At 37.1% G+C, this 18,432-nt stretch overlaps 1 protein-coding gene across 2 annotated transcripts in view; it reads right to left on the reverse strand.

Annotated features, from left to right (window-relative positions):
• LOC131068636 (anaphase-promoting complex subunit 2) overlaps positions 1–18,432 on the reverse strand; it is a 258,141-nt gene that overhangs the window by 213,041 nt on the left and 26,668 nt on the right. For both annotated transcript variants that reach the window (XM_058003876.2, XM_058003871.2), the window contains exon 3: positions 7,514–7,745. In XM_058003876.2, the coding sequence (XP_057859859.1) occupies positions 7,514–7,745 (232 nt within the window). The remainder of the gene's footprint in view (positions 1–7,513; positions 7,746–18,432) is intronic.

Raw genomic sequence — 18,432 nt, forward strand, 5'->3', positions numbered from 1 at the left:
TTTGTTTAAAGTTTTTTTTTTTTATATTTTTTTTTAGTTTTAAAAAAAAAAAGAAAATTAATAGTATAATATGGTTAGTGGTTAAAATAGAATCCATAGTGTTATTTTGTTTTTAATAATAAGTAATAATATATTGTTATTTAAACAAAAATAATAATATGTTATTATTTAATATTAAATAATAATAATATGTTAATTGTTAGTTTATAATGATGTTAAGATTAATTAATAATTCTTCGATTTAGTGATGAGGATTATTTGCCTTGTATTGTGAAAATAAATAAAATGATATGGAGGTTAGTATTAACGTTTGGAATAAAGGAGAAAGTGGGTCAAATTTAATATTAATGTTCGTTATCCAAGTATTGTAATATAATCCTAGGATGATTGTATTCGACGAATAGGTGTTATATTGGAATTATTTTATATTAGCTTATATATATATTTGTTTAATTTGATTTAAATGTTGACTTGGTTATAGTCGATTTGAGTAAATTGTAATTTTATCATCATCAACTGGTTGGGGGATTAAAATTGTAAATGTGGTTCCAATTCAACCTTTTTAGACATGTGGCTTCATCATTTCTTTATGTTAAATAGATGCGATGTCTTTAATTCCAGAAATCCTTATTGCGAGCATTTTATGTTGTTGACTGCTTTAAAGAAAGATTGCTTGTGTAGGATCTTGTATTTTAATATTTGCAGTCCAGTTGTTTAAATGTCGTTGCAATATTGTTAAGATTGTCATTATGTCGTTGATGTTACCCCTTTGTCAGGTGTCGATGTTTTAACCTTGAGGTTGTGAACCATCATGTGTTATGTCCCTAATGGTCAACCCTGGGTTTGTGACTGTGAGTCCTCCACCTGTGTTATGTCTGGATTATTTATGGTTGTCAGCCCCACCATAGAGTTCTCATAGATAGTCTTATCCAGTTAGTGTCCTAGTAGAGAGAGTGGCTTTCGGGCGGGGGCCGCACCCGAAGTGGATGGCAGGATAACCCCTCGAAAGTCAACTATTAAGTGATAACCTAATAATTTGATTAGGGGGTGGGTAGTTATTAATTTAATTAAGATAATGTACCCTGTACACGGTTGAGTGCTTGTATAGGCTCAAGGTGTTTGGGAAGGCCTGGAATGGCAAACCTACCACCTTGTCCTCACGAAAGGATGGTAGGGTCCGCATGATGCTTAGATGGAGCCGGGGGTTCGGGAGAGGTTACCAGGATAACCCATGATGGGGGCCGAGACCTATGGAGACCTACCTAGGGTAACCATCTTAAGCCATGTGATGACACTCTCTCTTTAGGGTCGCTAGTGTTTTGTGAGTCGAGTCACTTGTGTACTGCGGAGTCATGTGTACTGTTGTACTTATCTTGCTTGCTTGAGGGTCTTCTGCTATCTCCTAGCACGGTGGGGTGGTTCCATTATGGGATCACATGGTCGGGTGGTAGTGCCACTTCCCATTGGATATCTTGATTCCTACCTTCATGCGAGGATTGGCTTCGCCGGTGTATCTTGGTTCTTGCTTCGTGTAGCAACTCATGTTTTGATACTGTACCTTTGAGGCCCGTGTGGTCATTGTATCAACAACTTGTAACCTTTGTACTTTATTATTCTATGGAAGCCATGTAATTTATGGAATGTTGTAATTTAAATTCATGGGATATGTGTAGTTTCAATTATCTTTCTTCTTATGTATAAATGAATCATTGGAAGTATATATACTGTAATTCTTTAAACCTATCTTTTGGAGATCAATTTATGAATTTGAGTTATTTAATCGTTATTGACTTTCCCTAATTTAGGTGGATAATTGGATTAATATTGTGATGTAGTTTTAATTAGAAGTAATCTTCGTTGGTAACCCTTTAGGATGTAAATGATAGTCTTCCGCTTATGTTATTTTTTTTTGTGCAAGTTATGATTAATTCATTTAATCTTTAAAAAAAAAATTATTTCTCCCTTTAGTTGCCTTGTAGTGTTGAAATCCTTTAGGGTTCCTGGCGGGGCATTACATAGGGTTTCCTATTTTCTAGGAGGATTCTTCGCAGTTTTCAGGGATGTTCTAATTGGAGTTTGGCAGAATGAATCAAAGTTTCCTTCTGGATTTTTTGTAAGCTTCACAGTGGTATGACATGCAATCAGTTCAGGGGAGTTGCAAAACTTACTATTTTTAGTAAGTTAATCTCAGTTGTCTTGATCATTGGGTTTTTTTGGGTTTCTCGAGTTGAGATACAGGGTTCGAAGAATAGTCTTTTTGGAGTTGTTTTCAAGGCTTACTATTTTTAGTAAGTGTCATTTCAAGCAATTCTATTTTTAGTAGCTCAATTGTGAGTTCAAACCCAGCTCAGTTTGATGGTTTTCAGCGCTTCAGAGCATAGCGCAATTTGGTACTGATCAGTACTTGTTTTGTTAGTGATTTATTAAATATTAATACTTTACTCTAAAGTTTAATATTTAATTATATTGCTAGACAACTTAGGAAATGGAAGGAGCATTTTATTCAAAATTTATTTATTCTCCTAAGTTAGGCGCCCAAGGATGAAATATACGTTCATATATAATGTTCATTTTTGTTGCAAGTTGTGACCAAGGAAAAGTTCAAACTTTGTGCTTAGGAAGGGGGACGCCAAGGCAAAGTCGTGCTTGAAATGAAATGCAAATGAGGAAGTGTAATTTGAACGTCATTTGGAGGTGAATTTGAGGTCTCAGAATCTATAAATATGAGAGCTTGGTCTCTCATTTGTTATCTTTGAACATTTTCATAACGAAGTGCTGCCAAATTATGCCAGACCTTTGCTTCGAAGTTGCGTGCTTCCTAGCTTGTACCGGTTTCTCGCTTGAGAGATAGCACCTAGCTATGAGAGGGCCTATTTCTCATTCAAAGGAGTAGATTGAGCTGCAAAGTGATGGAGTTTGCTATTACATTTTCAGTTTTCTGATTGCTGCTGTATTTTTTGGTGTGTGTTGGGCGTAAAGTGGCTGAACCAATATTTTGATTGTACCTTATTGTCTGCTGAGCATATCAACATGGGTATTAGCTCTGATTTTGTTTATCCCATAGGCGATGATGTCCTCCAAAGGGGAAATGATAGTTTGTTGTTTTGACCTTATTGTCTGCTGAGCATATCAACATGGGTATTAGCTCTGATTTTCTTTATCCCATAGGCGATGATGTCCTCCAAAGGGGAAATGATAGTTTGTTGTTTTGAATTTTATATTGCTGATTGAATTTTCTGTTGGGACGCCCCTTCCCTAGCTGCCTTGGGATGCATGCAGCTGGTCTCGGACTTCAGAGTTGTAGGTTTGAGGTTAGGAAATGGTCGCTTATGCCATATTAGTCATTTGCTTTTGATTTGGTGTGATTTGGAGTAGATTTGTGTTAGTTATGAGCATTTTGGTGTTTCCGGTAGTGGCTGGTCTGCGTGTTATGCACTTTCAGAATTGAGAACAGCAATAGTTTCTTAATGTTTGAATTGGTTTTTGAGGTAGCTTTCATTTGTGATCACATTGTTCTTCTATTCTAATCATTTCTCTCTATATTGTAAGGTTGAATAGTAGTACTATCAACCACTTCTAGACTGTAAAGCATACCCCGCTGAAAAGTGGAAAAGCCTGGCTTGCCGTCTACATTTGATATTTGTAATTCTATCATCCCGTTGCATAAGCGGTAGAGTGTTATTTTTGTTTGTAATGGTCCTCCCGTTGCATAAGTGGTTGAGTTGAGCTTGTTGTGAGTGTTCAGTCCTCCCACTGAAATATTGCGGTAGAGTGATTTGTGCTTGGTTTTGTTCTTGTTCTCCTTGGCTGGTTTACTGCCAAGCTTTCTAGTTTTCTATTCCCGCTGGAAAGTGGAAGGGGTTGGCTTGTAATCAATACTTTCAGTAGTTTACATCTAACGATCCCCTGCTACCGTATGCTCTCACCCTCCCAGTTTGGGCTCTTGGTAATCAAAAGGTGTAGGGTTCTTTCCAATTAGTTTGGATTTCATTTCTCTAACCCTAACGGGTGTTGTTGTGCTTCTAATCTTGTTGAAAAATCAAAAAAAAAAATGTTGGGGATATTACATAGGGACATCCAACCAAGACAATTCCATCCCTTGGGGTAGTGTACTTAGAGGGGAAACTTGTACCTGCTCTCCCAAATGCATATCCTTCCTCACCCAAATATGATTGTTTCCTTGGTAGAATAAATATAAAAATTAAGAATCTAGAATGATTAGCATTTCACACAAGAGATTATATGTTAGATTATATCTTCATTATGCATACACTAAGCATATATCTCATGCATACCACAAATGAAAAAGAATGCTCTTGTTTGCAATTAATAGTAATTTTTTATCTGATTTAAGTGCCTGATCGCTGATATCTTATGAACTGATCTGCCCCTTATGAGCACCAATGCTAATTGAATTAATTTTCTTCTAGCTTCCTCCGTCAGGGTCTTCTTGCCTTTATAACTTCATGTCTCTTGAAAAGAGACAACTTTTGGAAGTTGTTGTCCTTAAGGGATGGACACAACCTTTCTTAACAATGCCTTTTCATAACCCAAACCAATTGCTGCATTTAAGTGTCGTAATCGCTGTTAGTTTGATTGCTCTTAGCATAACTTAATTGCTGTTCATCGTAAAAGTGTTGCTTCCTTTATATCAATCATTGCTCCTTCTTAAAATGGAATTGTTGTCTAATTGTTGCTTCTAATAATCGCTGCTGTTTGTTAACTTGCTGCTCTTATGGTAATTGCTGTTCTCTGCTCCTTTATTTAGGATAATCGCTGTGTATCCTTTTTTTTATGCCCTTTAAAGATAATCACACCTTTCTTAAATACAGGCCCTTTACCTCTATTTCAAGGGAGTCAGCTTAAAGCAAAATACATTTAATTTAACCCAAACACCAAACAGGTTGGCTAGCAAAGATAATAAACTCACTCTACCCTTTTGAATTTCCATTAATTATGTCGCCCAGGGTTATTTGTAAGGTCGGCCTCCTTTAAGTTTAAATTAATTTATTGCCCTAATGTCATCTATTTAAGCTGAGATCTGTCTTACAAGGCAGGGGCATGACATACAAGTAGGATGCAATGAAAAGCAAGAACAAAGGTGGCTAATTATAAATAGATTAAGTGATAACTTATAACAAGTGGTATGAACCACTTCAAATAGCTATAAGAAGCAAAAGAAAAGTGGTTGGTACAAAAACCAAAGACTTAAGTGAATAACTAATTAATTTCTCAATAATTTACCCAGGTTATGGAAAGTACCAGAATGATGTAACTAGTCAAGTCTGATCATGCCAAAAAGAGTTACTAAAAATAGCAACTGGGTGACTTACTAAAAATAGCATTCTCCTTCATGAAGTTTGGAGAGCTCCAAAGAAGCCAAAAATCAATTCTGAAAGCAACACAAGGCTCACCTAGACCAACTGAGTTCACTGCCAACAACACCTCTGCAAGGCACATCCTAAGCACTCCAAGAACTGTGGAGTTCTCCCAAACTCCCCAAAAATCTTACAAGAAATCTCAAAAACTGGGAATTGGTTACAGATTAATTTTGCTTAAAATGGAGGCACATATTAGATCAAGTAAATCACAGCTTTTCTTAAGCACAAAATAAATGTTTTTTTTTAATTCTAGAAAGGACATTTTCTGATGGAGGAAACGTGAGGAACATGAAACCTTGTGTCCTCTTAGGAATTTAGTATAACCCTATGCTAAAGATGCTTTGGAATTGTGGAGATCATATGGATGAGTCAGTGTACTTCCAACATAGAACTTTAGATTTTAATAACAAAATCTTGAGAATTCATGAAATTCTGAGTTGAATAACTTATTGTACCATCAAGGTAAATATTACTGTTATTTCATATCCTCCCTTTCCCATAAATCAAAAATTTCCATAATCCAGCCTTGTGCGGCCATTAATCTTGTGTTTCAAGAAGCAGACTCAATATCACATCTTTTTCCCTATGGCTCAAGGAAACAAGAGTTATCTCTGAGAATTTGGAGTATAAACATGGTCACCCATAAAAAAGGCAAAGCCACTAAGGAGAAATTGTGACTAAAAAGGATCAGATGTGGTTGGGTAAGATCGTTTTAGTCTTTCTATGGTAATTTTTTATTCAAATAGTTATCCTTTAGCTAGGGAAAGTGGTAGGCCAACAGCATCATGGTTGACAAAGAACATTCGTTGAAGATGCAAGGAATGTTTAGTCTTTCTATGGTAATTTTTCAGATTTAAACACAGTTCTCCTTTAGCTAGGAAAAGGGGTAGGCCAACAGCATCATTATTGACGAAGAACATGTGTTGAAGATGCAAGGAATGTAAAGGAAAAATGATGTGGATGTTGAAAGCTCAATCCGTGCTAGTTCAAGAGGAAAACACAATGAAAGAGTGTTTTTTAGCTGATGCTGAAAGCCACTAAGGAGAAAGTGTGACTAAAAAGGATCAGATGTGGTTGGGTAAGATCGTTTTAGTCTTTCTATGGTAATTTTTCAGATTCAAACATAGTTATCCATTAGCTAGGAAAAGTGGCACGCCAACAGCATCATGGTTGACAAAGAACATTTGTTGAAGGTGCAAGTAATGTTTAGTCTTTCTATGGTAATTTTTCAGATTTAAACACAGTTCTCCTTTAGCTAGGAAAAGGGGTAGGCCAACAGCATCATGGTTGACGAAGAACATGTGTTGAAGATGCAAGGAATGTAAAGGAACAATGATGTGGATGTTGAAAGCTCAATCCGTGCTAGTTCAAGAGGAAAACACAATGAAAGAGTGTTTTTTAGCTGATGCTGAAAGCAAGGTGTGGTGTCCAGCAAAGAAATTTGATAAGGAGACAAAGACCAAAGAAAATACCCTAAGAGAAAGTAACTTGTACATCTCAGCAAATTCCTCTCCTGTTAATATAAGTCACACATAAAGCTGTCCCATCCGTTTGTGGACTACATGTTTGTCAGAGACTTTGATTCCAGAAAACTGCTGACAAACCATCATAAAGAATGTGCTGCTGAAAGCCATGCGAATGTTACTGACCCTCTTTGAGCAACATCTGGAGAATTTGATGAGGACAAACAACCTTGGCTTATATTGCTGAAAATGCAAAACACTTCACTAGCTTCTTCCTTCATGTCTAGAGAAACCAAACAGACATCTGAATGTTTTCATCTGCATTTTGCTGTTGTTTGAGGTGAGAAGTAGTATTTTTAATGGGCTCAGTCATGCCTTTTAAATATTTTGATACTTAGACTAACATGTATGACCTGTGCAGATCCTCTTGAGCCTCTCTTCTGCGATTCAGTTTTAGTACAAGTCTTATAATGGTTAAAGCAAGTTATTGCTGTTATATTTATATGGTCAATAATTGACAAATAGTCTTGGATACAGAATCGTCTCCCTCAAATTTCATTCCTAGCGATGCCAACTTGTACAATTTTGTGCAATAAAATATATACAGGTTAAGCCCTGTTAATAAGTATCTTTTATGCAAAGAAAAAGCTCAGTGAATGATGATGATACCTGAGAAATGCTTTGGAAGAGTAGTGAGCAAAACTGATGAAACCATTGACTGGTATCTTGAAAGGATATCTGCACCATAACCTGTAACTTTTGGAATTCTTAAAAATGTGCTCTCTGTACACGACTGCAATGTATGCTGTAAAACAGCAAGACATTTCTCCTGTAAACATTTCGCCATACATATCTCTTCCAAAGCTTTAGAGAGAGTTTCTTCTGCCCAATCATCAATTAGCTGTGAAAGCCCAGAACATGAGAGTTGAGTATGCATTCAAAAAAAAAGAAATCTGAACCAATCTAAACAAACATAGATGATAAATTGATAATAAATTATGATTTTCTGAACTCAGAGTTGGAATGATAACTACCTTTTATTGAAATATAAGAAGGATTTGTTAGGAAACCTGTCTCAACCTTGCATCCTAATCTTAAGAACCAAAAAAATGCAACTTTCAGCCTATAGAACACAACAAGGCAACTTTTAGGGCTCTAGATGTCAATTTCGGCTCCGAAAACAATGTCAAAACAGGACTCAACTGGAGCAAGATAGTTAAGCGACATCTTTGAAATCTTCAATTTTCTTTTTGAATAAAGGGCTCAATCTGCTTTCCAAATCAAAAGTTATGGCCTCCATAAATTGGGCCTCCCACATTGGAAATATGACAGCATCTATGATACATAAAAGAGTTGCAAGGAGTTATGCTAGTTGACCACTTGCATGTTCTGATGCATCATAAGCTAGCTTGCCGGTTCGGGTTCGAAGAACCGGTACGCCGGTACGGAAAAAAATTTGAAAAGGGATTTGGGTTCGTTAGTACAAAAACATGTAAATTTAATATATATATATATTAATATTTGTGCAGCCTATAAGCAAATAACTAAGATTAGCATGTCACATAGCATCATATAAACAACAAAACAAACATAAACTTGTAATCAGAGCATCATGATCATACCATAATAGCATCATATACATCAAGTTTAATATCAAAATGACAAAATATTCAAGTATCTGTATCTCAATAGTAGGTTTCAATAGGGTACATCTCATATCTTGCCCTGCAGCTTGCGCTCAGAAACTGGGCTCCTTGTTTTGTAGAACAACAATTGCTCAGATTTGCTCTTGCTCTAGCCAAACATGTTCTGCAATCTTGTATTGATATATCTCTCCAACACTGAACTAAACCATATAATGTTCCACCAGCATTATATTTGGCTGTTCCAGCAGCGAAACGCTTATTTGCAGGGATGTAAGCTTTCTCAGATAGATTTGACAGAAGGTTGGTGGTTGTGTTCTCGAAAGAATCTCTACTTTTAGTAATATCCATTGTGTTCACCAAGAGAATTCTTAGAGTATCTAGTCTTGAAATGAAATTAGAATTGTGATAGTGCATGAAACAGTCATCCAACCATATTTTCCCATGTATGTCGTTGGGCAAAGGTCGTGAAGGGTTTTATTTGCTTCCACTGCACATTTTGAGTATCTATCTGCTGATATAGTTCCAGTGCATTCGAGCAGACCGTAGACCTTACTGGGAGATTGGCCATGGGAAGAAGTGTTAAACCCTGAAATTTTAGGTGCATTAAGATACAGATCGTTCATAGCTAGGTTTAAGTTTGTGGAATAGGTGCTGCCATTGGTGAAAGTTGAGGAATTATCACATGTGTGCCATGCGTAGTTACACATGACTGATGGAAAATTTTGTACCACCTAGGTGGAATTGAAAAAAAAATTAAATTTGGCATAAAAAATCATTTTTTGGGCCGCCTAGACGCCCGGGTTCGTTTTGGGTTCTTTGTGGTTCTCTTTGCTTCGACTTGGGTTCGCTTGGGTTCGACTCAGGACGAACCACCCCTGGGTTTTAAGAACCCTGGTCAAACCCAGTCGAACCAGGCCCAGAACCATGAACTAGTTCGAACCAGAACCCGAACCAGAGGGGTCCAGAGGAGAACCCGGTTACTCAGGTCATAACGCATCTTTGAATAGTGATAATGGAGCCAAAATGGGGAGCCCAAGAAGGTGAGTGAATTGTGACAAGTGTAATAGATATGCTATTGTTGGCCTATGGACTCATCCTAAGATTTGGACATTCAATTTTTTAATTGATGGTTTCATGTATTGTTTCTCCTATTTATTGAGTGTTTGAGATGGAGGTTTCATAGTGAGTTTTATAGGTATTTTTACACTAGTAGAATTGTTCCAAATCTCTTGATAATGATACTCCTATTAAGGGTTAGACTAAGCAAATGTCTAGATTATTGAATGATATAATGAATTGCTTTGGAGTGTAGGGTTCTCCTACCAAAAAGGGTTTTCCCCACATAAATCATTGTGTTATGGAACATTGCTTTGGTGTTTATTTCCTTGTAGCTGTATGATCAATTTAATTTTGCACATAACTCCTCTTATTAATTAGAGTGGAAACCATATTTTGCATCTTTGCTTCCTTTCCTTTGTTATTAGGGCTTGATCATCTCAAGTCCTAAGTGTTAGGGGCAATATTTTTTGTAATAATCTTAGACTGAATGGAAACTAGCAAAAAAGGAGATCTCATTGCAAGAAAATGACAAGCATATCAAGAATGGAGATGGAAATATTTAAAAGTACTAACTTTGAGTTGTGAAAATTCAAGATGGAGAATATGCTTGTAGACAAAGATTGGGGTTGTTGTATCCGAATTCAAAACACATTGCAATTTTATAAGCTAATTGGGATCTATTGGACAAAAAGGTGGAGGGCCTTTGTGATGTACTTGGTGGATTTCATTTTGTTGAATGTCCATCAAGAAGCCACTACACAAGCTCTATGGAAATGTTGAGAGACTTGTACTAGACTAAATCCCTAGTTAATAAACTTTTCTTTAAAATTTATACATCTTGAGAATGAATGATGCTAGTTCTATGGCTAAGCATGTGAACAAATTCAATATGATTATGATCCAACTGCACTCTGTTGGAATGAAAATTGAGGAGGATAGTTGTATTACACTTTTGTGTTCTTTGTCAATCTCATGGGATTACTTGATGATGGGAATCAAGAGAACTTACTTGAAACTCAAAATTGTTTAGGTAAATGTTGTGTTACTCTCAAAGGAGATGTGATGGAAAGCTTCCAAATCTACTAAGAAGGCCCTAACTATTTCTGTAAGACCAAATAAAAAGGCAAGAAGAATATGAAGAAAGAAAAGTCTCGATCTAGATCTCATGGGATATCCAAATCTCTAAGAAAATCCAAGGCTAAGTGTTGAATCGCAACAAGTCTAAGCACTAATGTAAAGATTATCAATGGGGGGAAAAGAAATGAAAAAGGAATCAGATGATGAATCCAAAAAATCTTCTCAAAATGATGCAAATGTCTTTGTCACAACCTTGACAACTCATGCATCAAAAGGTACATGCTTTACAGATTCTAGAGCTTCCTTCCATGTTACCTTCCATTAGGGGTGGTTTTAAAAGTAAGAAGAATATGATGGCAAGAAGACGTGCATCACTAACAACTCACTTGAGCATAGTGGGCCATGGTAGAGTTTGTACTCAATTCGTAAATGGATGAGTCAATGGGGTCAATTATGTGTTGTACATCCTATTGGTGCTCAGATTTGTGGTCTCAACTTTGCAGTAGTGGTTGAGTCTCTGTCCCTTTGTGCACTTTTGGTCTTGTTATTTCCATCATATATAATTGATTTAAGATGTTTCTTAATGGGGCTCCCTTGGTTAAATTTTGCAAAGCTATGGTCCCTTTCATCCCCCATGTGCTCATTAATGTATTAGCAATTGCAAAAATCCAAGAAAATTTTGTGGGTGGGATATTTTTGGGTCATGTCTCTTTGTTTGTTGAGCATTCGAGCTTTCAAGGTTCACCTTAGGTATCGATTCACTTGTACCCCAAAAATCCTAATCTTTTGTGTGTGGGTCCTTTTTGTTTCAAGTTGTCAGGCCTTTGCTTACTCAAGTACCATTTCCTTCGAACTCGAGGAGAGAAAAAAATTCTTTGGGCGAATCCAAATCTATCATCATTTTGAAATTCGGATGATTTTTTATGCCTGAAAATGGATTTTTCAAAAAATTTCCCGGGGGTAAATTTCTTGTTCAGTTCATCCTTGATTCCTTCCTTGCCTTAGAAATTTTATCTTCAATTCATCCTTGGGTGTGATTTCTTCCTTGCTTAAAATTCCGTCTTGAGGGAAGGAATTTCCAACATTTAGTCAATTTTTCACCTTTCCTGTAATTTTGTCCTAAAGGAAGAAATTTCCAACACTTAGCCAAATTTTCACCTTTCCTGGAATTTTGTCCTAAAGGAAGGAATTTCCAACACTTAGCCAAATTTTCACCTTTTCCAAGAATTTTGTCCTGAAGGAAGGAATTTCCAACACTGAGCCAGATTTTCACCTTTTCCTATTTTTTAGGAATTTTTCCATTTTTAGCTCCGAGATTCAGGTTAGAGAAAACTTCTCTCCCTTGGCCAAATTTTCTTCTTGTCTTGAAATTTCTTTACTCTTTGGCAAATTTCCATGCCTGTGAGGGGAATTTTGAATTCTTCCCTGAGGGGATTTTCCTTCTCTCAATTTCTTCCTTTGCCTTAGAAAATTTTCATCTTGGGCGTGGAATCCATATCTTGGAGGACTTTCATCCTTTTTTCATGTTTTTTCCTTGACATCTTGATTTTGGCACCCCTTGCTTAATTTGGGCACCAAATCACCTTTGCGGAGGAAATTTCCCTTTCTTTGATTCTCCATGCTACCCCTTGTTTGGCGCTTGAGTCCTGAATTGGGCGCTATTTTGCATTGGAGGAGGAATTTCATTCTTTGGTGCCCCTTCTCTTAACCTAGGTGCTATTTCTCCTTAGGCAAGGAATTTTCACTTTTTTTCATTTTCCATGGCCAATTCACTTTGGCGCCCTTTTCTGCGCTTGAGTGCTATAGCACAATGGAGGAGGAATTTTGGAGTTTCTTGACTTTGCATGGCATACTCACTTTGGCGCCCAACACCTTGACTTGGGCGCCATTTCAACTTAAGGAGGGAATTTTCATGTTTTCCTTGGCCTCTCCATTTCAGTGCTCTTCTCCTGCCTAGGGTGCCAAAACACCTTGGGGAAGGAATTTGACTTGTCTTACCTTTTCCCTGACCCCTCCTCTTGGGTGCTCCACACTCTCCTTGGGTGCTAAAACTACATCATGGAGGAATTTTGGTGGGTGGAGGAAATTCCTCCATCACCCTCATTTAGCACCCTAGTTGTGACTTGGGCGCTAAATCACTATGATGATGGAATTTAACCTTGGCACTCTTTTCCATGACACTGATTTTGGCGTTTGACTCCTAACTTGGGCGCCATTTTGACTTAGTCAAGGAATTTTACTTCTTTCTCTCTGGACTTAGTCAATTTTGAACATTTCAGGACCAGGATGCCATTTTTGGGAATTGAAGTGGATCTTCGTGCCTTAGGAGATTTTTCAATGCCTTTCCACTTCTAGAATGGGCATCCATACTTAGCCATTTTTTTATCAATTAGCTTGCCTTTTGAAATTTTCCGGATTTAGGAATGTCCAGTTTTCAGTGTCAGCACCCTTGCTTGTGAAGAACTTGTGAATAATAGACTTTCCCAAAATAGTAAGTGTTTCAAAATATTAGGATTAGGGCAAAATAGGACACAAAGACACTAAAAATAGAAACTTACTAAAAATGGAAACTGCTAAAAATAGTAAGTTTGATTTTTGATGAAATGAAGACAATTCGGGAGGCAGTGAAATCCCTAAAAAATAGGAACTTTCTAAATATAGAAAGTTGCTCAAATTTCACAGGTAGGTTCCTTAAAGGGTCCTAATTCCAATGCAACATTCAGTTTTTTCAAAAACCCTAAAGGAAAGGCCTCAATTCAAGTATGAAGGTTAAAACCCTAAAAAAGACAAAACATTCTTCAGACTTAGCCAAATTTACTCAAACAAGTTGCAGACTTAATCAAATTGACCCCCAAACACTTGCAAAACGAGGAGACTAACGAGACTGCTGCGAAAAGACCCAAAGAACCAAAACCAAACGACCAAGAGGACCTAAAAAGTAGGGGGGTCCCCATTTGCAATGGGGCGATGTGTGAAAATGTCACAACAATTCACCTTCACCATCCCTTGCATTGTAAAATCGTAGACATCTTCAAACTCATTCCTGCAATCCCTTCGTCCAAGGGTCTTTGGTTCGGTTCCTCCAAGATATATAGCCTCCTGATGCAACATATGTTATTATTGAATATCTCAGCTAATTCAAGGTTTCTTTCTTCATTCTCCTCATCTAATGTTGACAAGACAACAAATTCTTGGTGTACTTCGTTGGGAGTGGTAGGAGTTTGGCAATTTACTCCCAGTCGTTCTGTGTACGTTCTTCAATGAATATTTGCCTTTCTTCTCAACTAAGACTCTGAATGACGCTTCATCTCTTCTTGGCAGGTTTAGGCTTTCAGTTTCTTCGACAATTGTTCTCAATCACTTTTGTCACTCTCCTTGTTCTCTCAATTGAAAGGATCTTCTCACTGATCCCTCTCTCACTTCGTGACCACTTGGAATTTGTGTCTTGTCTTTGTTTGGCTGCATTTACGTCTCCCACTAGAATCACATTCTTCATCTTCCTACCAGTTCCTTTCTTCGTACCATTGCAATATTTGTTTCCTTCACTACTCTCAATGCCTCTCCTCCCAAAGGCCTTGAAGGATGATGAAATGTCGTGTGATAAGCCTTGACATTCTATGCAACATATGATCAACTTCTTTGTTGATGGTGAGATTATCCATTATGGCATCGTTAGGGACCTCCTTGGTGAGAGCTCTCCTCCAAATGTATTCTCTTAACGAGATATCCCACAATTTTACCAAGTCTTGAGTAAGTCGTTCCTCTCATTCTTCGTTGGCTTATATTGATTCATCAACGGGCCATCTCATTAGATTGCCATGATTCTCATCCGTGAGTTATTCTATGCTAGAGTTCAAATTGGCAACAACACCAAATGTGTACTCACGTATTCTACTTGCCAAATATACAAAGTAAATAGAATTCTAGAATTTACAAAACATAGTAAAACAAATTACTTGCATTGGGATTCTTCCCATAGTGTGTTGATTAACTAGTGGTATTGTTGTTCTACCCATCAAGGTTCAAACCCCCATTGGGCCATTGTGATTGCAAGCTTGTGCCTTCGTTGATCCAATGTACTCGTGGGTTTGAGCCTCAACTTTGATATACCCCGTTTGTGACCTCACCAATTCATAGCTTTAGGTCAAAAGTGTTTCACGTGGTACTAAAGCGCATGTCGTGCCAGTGTCATTGGTCACATTAAAAAGTTAACCTGACATTTTTTTTTTTAAATTACTTACAACCAAATTCAAAAAGATATAGCTTTATTGTCATTTGTCAAATATGTAATGAGTACCAAATATCATAAGAGCATTCCCCAACTATGAATGACAAGTACACATATATAGTAGACCGATGTTAGTTAAGGCTACCAGCTATTGGTAACTACTAACTAACAACTAACAACCGATCAGAAACTAACACAAACAAATACAAAACATAATTATTTATCAGATAGCCAACTATAACATATTTATTCATTCCTTGTCGACTACAAAACACAAATACAAAGGACATTCTTGGGGCAAGGAAAAACATTGCCTCATGCCTCACAAATACCTACGAGTAGTAATCTCAAGCATGATAGAAGGAAAACAACCCCTAAGAAGTATGAGCTTTTGAAATGCACCAATTAAAGGACCATCAAATTTATTGTAGATCCCCACACCCTTCTTTGAGTTGTTAAGGAAAAGGGAGTCTTCATTTAAGAGGATGGGAAAAAGGAGAAATGAAGGAGGCTAGTAGAGAAACAAATTGGCTCAACAAAACCTACAAGTTTTCAACCTCCAACCTTGGGTATAACAATATGATATTGTAATTCCTGGGTTCATTCCAAACTTGTAATAACTATTTGTAATCTTTGAATAATGAGTGATTAAAGGTAGAATCAACCTTGATTAAGTGTCTCCTTGTGCATGGTGTGCATTTCCAGATGTAATGTTGATTAGTTAGCCAATCAAAAGTGTAGGAGTTGATTGGTGTTGTCACAAGGATTTGCACCCGAGAGCTAAGCTTGATGCTCAGCAATCCCGTGAAACATGGGAACATCCTCGAGCCTGTGGGTTGCTCATTGTGAGGATGAACCTCCAGATTATGGGTTGGATCCCTTTAGATATCCTAACACTAACTGAATTTCGCTTGGGAAAAAGGATAGAAGAATGCTTTGGGAATGAAACTACTAACTACCAGGTGATATGCCAAGATATTTTGTTCAAACTAACTTTCTGTTGATTACAACTATTTCATCAAAGAACTAATCCTATTCACAGCTCATTTGATCCAATGATGACCATAAATATTATATATGAAAGCCCCTCTTTTCAGTTTGTATAGGAGATGAAATAAATCATACTACAATACTAACTGAAATGAAAACATAACACAACATACAACCTGATCTAATCATGGATTACTTGTCTAAACATTGTGTTGAAGCAAAAATAACAAAGGATTGTAAGCCACAATGAATATTCAGCACAACTTAATGGAAAAGACAAGAGAAATGAGCAGGAACAACTGAATCTTTGTTGATTATTCAAGAAGAATTTGAATTCCATACACAGTAACAGCTCTGATTTTTATACACAAAGGTTACAAAAATGTAACACAGTTGAATACATAGAGAAATCAAAGAAGTATTGGATTCAATGTTGAAAGTACATGCTACAACTTAGTATGAAATGAGTTACAATATCCACTTTCTGCTGTCATACAGAGAAGAAAGAAGCAAGAACTAGAGACAAAAGAAAGAAAAGAAAGAACTTATATCAAGAAAGAGCTCCAACATTTGAAAATTTGAATTCTTGGCTGCCTTTGACTTGATTGTTGACTGCTCCTTCCTCAAAATCAGGTGCTAACTGATTGAAAATTTGAAATAGCAGCTGCTGGATGAGATGACTTGAAAATCCCTTAGAAAGTGGGTTGGAACTGAGGTTTGCTGGCTGTTAACTGTCTCAAAACTCCCCTTGGGTGATGACTAACCCTTGGGGGCCCTCAAAACAGGGCTGCTGTTAAGACTTTAAAGACCTCCTCAAATCAGTGGATTTGTCTTTACTCAACCCTCTTGACTTGTTTTTGAATTTTGAGTTTGGATGCATTTATCGCAAATTTGAATTTCAAATATACTTCTCATCATAAATGGGCTAAGTTCACCATTAATGATTATGACAAAACTCACTACGCACTGCCCTTTTAATGAGGATCAATGCTCATTGAAGATATCAAGTGCATGTTGTCATAATGCATTAGCTGTACTCTTTTATCAGTGTGACAATGGCCTTTTATGACAGTGCTCATTGTAACTCCCAATACCTCTGCTACTAAGATCTGAGATAGAAGTCAAATCTTTATTGTTCTTTCAATTATTACTGTCATTTTCTGATTTCGATCATGCTCCATACGACTATGTTATGCTCTCATTTAGGACTGTCCTTTACTACCTTTTGAAGGACTGTCTAAGCATTGGGGCTACTGTGCTTGCTTACCCTCAGAGTCTTTTGACAGTGATAAATACTTATCACAGTCATCTCTGCTTTTTACTGTCATGGGATCACTGTGAACTTCATTGTATCAGGGCACTTGGACTACAACACATATTGTATCACTGTGGTCATATGGGCATATTGGACATACAAGACATTATGACTGTCAATGAATTAAAGACCTTTATAAGACTGCTCTGAGAATGTCATTTGTTGGTTATGGTTGTAAATCTAGACAGGGACTGCACTTACTTTGGACTGTTCACTGGCTTAAATATACATGAAGCTATGGATTGCAACAAAATCTAAGAGATCCTTGTCACTGTTCTGAAGCTATATCCTTCTCCTGGATACCTCAATTTGAACTTTTCATTGTCACGAAAACTTTGCTAATACTATCAAAAAAAACTATATTTCCTCATGATGAGGTCTTCATGAGCTTGCAGGATAGAAGTATACAGTCCACAAAATGAAAAGTTGCCCACACATTGATTTGAGTGGTGGACAGTGATTCTTTTTGAAGAGAAAAGGTCATGAATGCTGTCTTTCATTAACCCTTTGTAGCAGATTCAAACATGGGTAATGTAGGCACAGTCATCAAAAGAGGCAGTATGAGAAGGATCTCACAAGGGAAGTAGCAGCAAAAGATGAGCAAATGAAGGTTTTGCTTGCTCAAATTCAAAAAAATCAGACTCAACCAGCTCCTTCAATTCCCAGCTTTAGACAAGCTCTTTCAACTGAAATGGATCAACTTTTGAAGGAAGAGGTTCATGAGGTCCAATTTTCCAAGCTTTAGACAAGGTGAGTTTCCTGAATCTCCCAAATGCAAAATTCCTAGTTTTAAGAACCCTCCATTTCAAGAGGAAACTTTTAAGAAACCTGCTCAAAAGACTCACCAAGCTAGTACTTTTCCAAATCCTTTTTTGGGGTAAGGCACTCCTATGTTCAATACATTATGTTTTATACCAAATGTACCACATGAGCAAGTTCAGCCTGCAAACCCTCAAGAACAGCTTCTTGAAGAACCTATTTGCCTTCCAATAGCCCAAGAAGCTCCACAAGTTGATCTAGTGGGTCCTATTGTATCCCTAGAAGGCTGTCCTACTGAGCAGGGCATGCTGGAACGACAAAGTATGAAGCAAGATAATGATTATCGGCATGAAGTCTTGTCTGATTTGTTTGATGATCTTCCACTTTTTGTTGAAGAAGAGGAAGTTTCAAAATGTTAAATACTAAGAAATCAGCTGAGACAGCAAAGGGAAAAAGAAAATGAATTTTCAGGACAGCATGAAGAAGTTCAAAACATTAATGTTTTGACCACTCA

The sequence above is a fragment of the Cryptomeria japonica genome, chromosome 11 (assembly GCF_030272615.1).
Source record: "Cryptomeria japonica chromosome 11, Sugi_1.0, whole genome shotgun sequence".
Taxonomy (NCBI): Eukaryota; Viridiplantae; Streptophyta; class Pinopsida; order Cupressales; family Cupressaceae; genus Cryptomeria; species Cryptomeria japonica.